Here is a 5,000-nt window from a genome sequence, read left to right on the forward strand (position 1 = left end):
CACACACACTGCGGCAGAAAATGGCCCACTGCAGTTTCTCGGAACGAAAATACCCAGTCACTTCCAGGAAACACAGCTTTCAGTTCAAGGGTCAGTCATCACGTGCGCTCATTATGTCACGTGATGAATACTGAACCGATAACACAGCAGACGTAATTTGCTTTGCAGCTCATGCAGTCAACAAGACTTAACGCTCTTTAGTGACGGATCAAGTTCGTGGCAGTCGCACAACTAACCGAGTGAATGAACCGACAGCCGGTTCAGTGGTTTTCAGTCGTGACCGATCTTACGTAACGGGGCACAGAATGTCCTATTTTCATTCAGTCATTGTGTGACAGACCCGTGCAACAGACAGTGCTCACTCAGTATTCAAAATGGCTGCCAGAGACGGCGGCCGCGGCCCTGGCGGAGGAGGAGGAGGAGGAAGAGGAGGAGGAGGGAGCGAGACAGAACAAGATGACTGTTTCCTAGAGTCGTGCAGTGTGTGTCTGGAACCATACGGCGTCGACAGAGCCCCCAAAATATTATCCTGTTTCCACACCTTCTGCCTGCCATGTTTGACGGCTTTGGCAGAGTCTGCGGCGGCGACAGCGGCGGCGACGACAACGGCATCGGCCGGTCTCGCCGTAGTGACTGAGGCAGGCTGCGGCGGAAAAGAGGAGCTGCTGGGAGAAGAAGCCGCGGAAAGGAAACTCGCTGCAGAAGACAGGTTTGATTCTAGTAGTGCACAGCATGAAGATCGTGGAACAAAGGATAACGTTGAGGAAGGGTGTGCTGGAAATGAAGGAGATGGGAACGAGAGTGTTAAGGAAGAAGAAACAGAAGAAGAAGAAGCGAGCAGCAGGGTGGCCCAAAGTCCCAAAGTGTTTGTGTGTCCCACATGTCGAGCGCCTGTCACTGTCCCTGAAGGAGGGGTGGCTGTCTTGCAGGTGAGTGAGTGTCATCATGTGTTGTGATTTGTACTGACTGACGTGTGCGTAGACTACTATACACATGTGTCAGTGTGTGCACGCGGCGCGCGCGTGCCTCAGTGTAGTGCGTGTGCATTGCGTTGTCACGTCACAGTTTGTGCCGATAAGTTTGCCGCGCACACGCATCAGTTCGTATTTATAATCATGCTTGTGCGCGTGTTTCAGAGGGTTTTTTTTGTTGTTGTTTTTTCCAAACGGATGTTGGATAAATGTGTATAACACATATTGACTGAACGCAAACCTGATCCCACCCCCCCACGCCCCCACCCCCTTTTTCTTTCAGACCAATTTTTACGTGGTAACCAAAGCAGGGGAAGCTGCGAAAAAGAAGCCGATGCCCTGTGAAATGTGCCAGGACGAGGAGGCCGGGAAGGAGGCGGCGTACTTTTGCGACAAATGCCAGCAGCGTATGTGCCGGACCTGCCGACGCCTGCACGACAAGGTGGTCAACACCAAGGAGCACCAGGTCACAGCCCTGCTGATTTTGACTACCAGGAAAGCCTCCAGGCCTCGGAGAGACACGCCTATGTCTGCCGTGGCGAAAAACTGCAAGGTTCACCAAGACCGAGAGCTGTGCCTCTACTGCCAGGACTGTGACGTCATGATCTGCCTTGTGTGTAAACTGACGTCACACCAGCCCCACCTGACGGAAGACGTGGGGGCGGCGGCGCTGCGTAGCAAGGGGGAGCTGCCGGCTGTGGTGAAGAGAGCTAAGGAGCAGGTGGGTGCAGGTTGTCGACAGCGGACGGACAAGGTAGGCTGGAGTTTGAATTGAAAGGAAAGGCTTTGAATATGGACGCAGCTCTTTTTTCTTTCTTTCTTTTTTTTTTTTTTTTTTCTTTTCTTAATCTTTTTTTTTTTTTTTTTTTTTTTAATTTCAGGTTGTTTATGTGTGTGCGCCTGCATTCTAGGACTCACATGTGTAAGCTTGGTTTATTCCATGCAATTACCCAGTGTGTGTGTGTGTGTGTGTGTGTGTGTGAAACTTTAACATTGATATTTTCCTGACTTCTGCTATAAGTTGCATGGAAGCCAAACTTGGTCGGATGAAAGGTATTCATGAATAACACTTTTAAAGTCATCCCGTTTGTGATGATATGGTAACCCGGGTGAGAGGTCAGAGGTCAAGATCATTGTATGGCACAAAAAAAAAAGGGGGGGGGGGGAGGGGGGGAACTTGACTGAGACGGTATCTTACATTCTTTTATTATTATTATTATTATTATTATCAAACTTGGTATTGTTACATTTCATAAGTGCGGCATGATCCTTTAAAGAAATTCAAAATCGAAGCCATCATGTATGTGTAATATATATTGCATGGTCTTGTAAGTGTTTGAACATGCCGTTGGGAAGAAGACAGATTAAAAACATGAGGGAAAAAAAAAAGAAAGAAAAAAAAGAAAAGACAACAGAAAGGAGAAAAATGATGATGGAAGGAACACACACACACAAAAAAAAAGACAAAAAGATTTTTTTTAAAAGACAACAAAAAATAAAAGATACAAAAGACAAAAAAAAAAAAAAGAAAAAGAAAAAAGAAGAACCTTCCAGGGATGCTGAAACTCTCCTGCTCATTTTCAGAACTTTTAGGCATCCACTGATTTCTCCTTAAAAAAAAAAAATAAAAAAAAGGAACTCAAAATCACTGGTTTAAGGTAATACAGACGTTGGCTATACTAAGTTGCCAGGGAAGTCTGATAATAACAATGGTAATAATAATAACAACAAAAATAAGAAGAAGAAAGAAAAAACAGATGGTCCCATCAATAAAGTACCGGCCTCTTGTCTCATCACAACAGGTTCTCGTGATGAAGAAGCTGCACTCGCGGCTGTCTCGAGACGTCAGCAAACTCGACCGCCAGCGCAGGGAGGCTGGCGAGGAAGTGCAGGCACGCTACAACACGCTCCTGGCCTGGGCCAGCAGGTCCAGGGACGAGCTCCTTGAGGCCATCGCCGCTGAAAGCGAAACGGCTCGGGCAGAAGTGGAGACGGAGGACGCGACGATCAGCACCACTGCAGAGACACTGTCTGGACTGGCGTCACGTGCCTCTCTAGTCTCCACCACCACCACCACCACCAACGATGATGACAGCAGCGCCTCCGAGACGCTGCTGTTGAAAAACAAGCTGCAGACAGCGCTAGCACTGGCGGCTGAAGAAGAAAAGCGCAAGGAGCTCAGAGAGAGGTTTGACGAGAGAGGCGGCAGGGAGCAGAGGAGGTTCCTAAGCGTGAGGAGCGAGTCTTCGGCCGTGGACCTCGGTACTGTCAGAGCGTTTCTGGGAGAGCTGTCTACGGTTGGGTCTGGGAACACTGCGTTGAGCGGAGGCGGGGGCAGGGACAGGGGTGCCCCGTTTGTGTCTGTGAGGGATGAGGTGCAGGCCCTGGCTGCCAGAGTCGGGGCAGTGGAAAGCAAACACAGTCAGCTGGATGCCAAGCTGGAGGAAGCGAAACCCAAAACCAGTAAGTTCTTTAGTTGCAGTTTTCCAACATTGAGGGTTAACGCGCTGGTAACCCATAACAGTTAAAGAATATCTGTTTGAGAATAAGTAAAAGCATGTATATATAAAAAAAAAAATTAAAAATTTAATCAAGGAATTGCAGTCATGATTCTGATTTGAAGGCTGTGTAAAATTATGAACTTATTTGGAATAGAAGTTTAGTGCATGTGCTTGTAAACTGTGTGCGCGCGTGTGTGCGCATCTTGTGTGCATGTGTGTACGTGTGTGTATGTGTAGTCTTCACTAGTTTCACGTCTATCCACTTTCAAGGAGATTAGACGAGGGGTCAAAATACCAGGAGGGTGGAAGCTAGGAGCATGTGTGGTTCCTCCTGCACATTCATGCGTTTAGATATATGATATCCTTGTGTTAGTGCGGGTGTATGAGCACGAGCGCACTTGTGTACGTATGTAAGCGTGCATAGGCTTGTGTGTGCAAACCAGTGTGTATTTGGTGAGCATGAGACAGAAACTGGATCAGAACAAGTGGACAGACAGACAGACAGAGAGAGAGAGAGAGCCGAGAGACAGAGAGACACAGAGAGAGACACACAGAGACAGAGAGACACAGAAAGAGAGACAGAGAGAGACACACACACAGAGACAGAGAGACACAGAGAGAGACACACACAGAGAGAGTGAGACAGAGAGAGAGCCGAGAGACACAGAGACAGAGAGACACACAGAGACACACACACAGAGACAGAGAGACACAGAGAGAGACACACACAGAGAGAGTGAGACAGAGACAGAGAGAGAGCCGAGAGACACAGAGACAGAGAGACACACAGAGAGAGACAGAGAGAGACACACACTCAGAGACAGAGAGACACAGAGAGAGAGACACACAGAGAGAGTGAGAGAGAGACAGAGACAGAGAGAGAGAGACACAGAGAGAGAGACAGAGAGAGAGACACACACAGAGACAGAGAGACACAGAGAGAGAGACACACAGAGTGAGAGACAGAGAGAGAGACACAGAGAGAGAGAGCCGAGAGACAGAGACACAGAGAGAGAGACACACAGAGAGAGTGAGAGAGAGACAGAAAAAGAGAGAGAGAGCCACACACACACACACACACACACACACACACACACACACACAGAAAGAGAGAGAGAGAGAGCATGCTCATTGTCAATTCCTGCATGGGTGTAGTACTACTATGGAGTGACATCGTTCTATCCCTTTGTGCAGACACAACGGTGGCTTTCCAGGCAGCCAGTTCTTTCGGATGCCCAGTCCCGGCGAGGAGAACAGCTGAATTCACCGACGTCTGTCTGAACATCGGCAACGCGTACGACCCGTACGCTGGCGTTTTCACAGTGCCTGTGTCCGGCATGTACATGTTTCAGGTTTCACTCCTGGCAAGACGCAGTAATTGTTCAGATTCGGATTCTTCCATAGGACTGTGTGTTGACAATGCCACTCTCGCCACAGGCCTGTGCGGAGAAGAAGCAAACCGCGTGAACCTCAGCGCATGTGTTTGTGTCAGTAAAGGCCAATGTGTGTTCGTGAAAAATGAGGATAC

General features: G+C 48.5%; 1 protein-coding gene across 3 annotated transcripts in view; it reads left to right on the top strand.

The window, feature by feature from the left end:
* The first annotated feature begins 169 nt into the window (after positions 1-169).
* LOC143299789 (uncharacterized) overlaps positions 170-5,000 on the top strand; it is an 8,901-nt gene continuing 4,070 nt past the window's right edge. For 2 of the 3 annotated variants that reach the window (XM_076613219.1, XM_076613220.1), the window contains exons 1-4: positions 170-929; positions 1,255-1,725; positions 2,774-3,434; positions 4,667-5,000. The exon at positions 4,667-5,000 is cut by the window's right edge. In XM_076613219.1, coding sequence (XP_076469334.1) covers positions 375-929; positions 1,255-1,725; positions 2,774-3,434; positions 4,667-5,000 — 2,021 coding nt within the window. In that variant the 5' untranslated portion in view covers positions 170-374. The remainder of the gene's footprint in view (positions 930-1,254; positions 1,726-2,773; positions 3,435-4,666) is intronic. The other variant, XM_076613221.1, reaches the window with a different exon arrangement.

This window comes from Babylonia areolata, chromosome 25, assembly GCF_041734735.1.
Source record: "Babylonia areolata isolate BAREFJ2019XMU chromosome 25, ASM4173473v1, whole genome shotgun sequence".
NCBI classification, from domain to species: domain Eukaryota; kingdom Metazoa; phylum Mollusca; class Gastropoda; order Neogastropoda; family Buccinidae; genus Babylonia; species Babylonia areolata.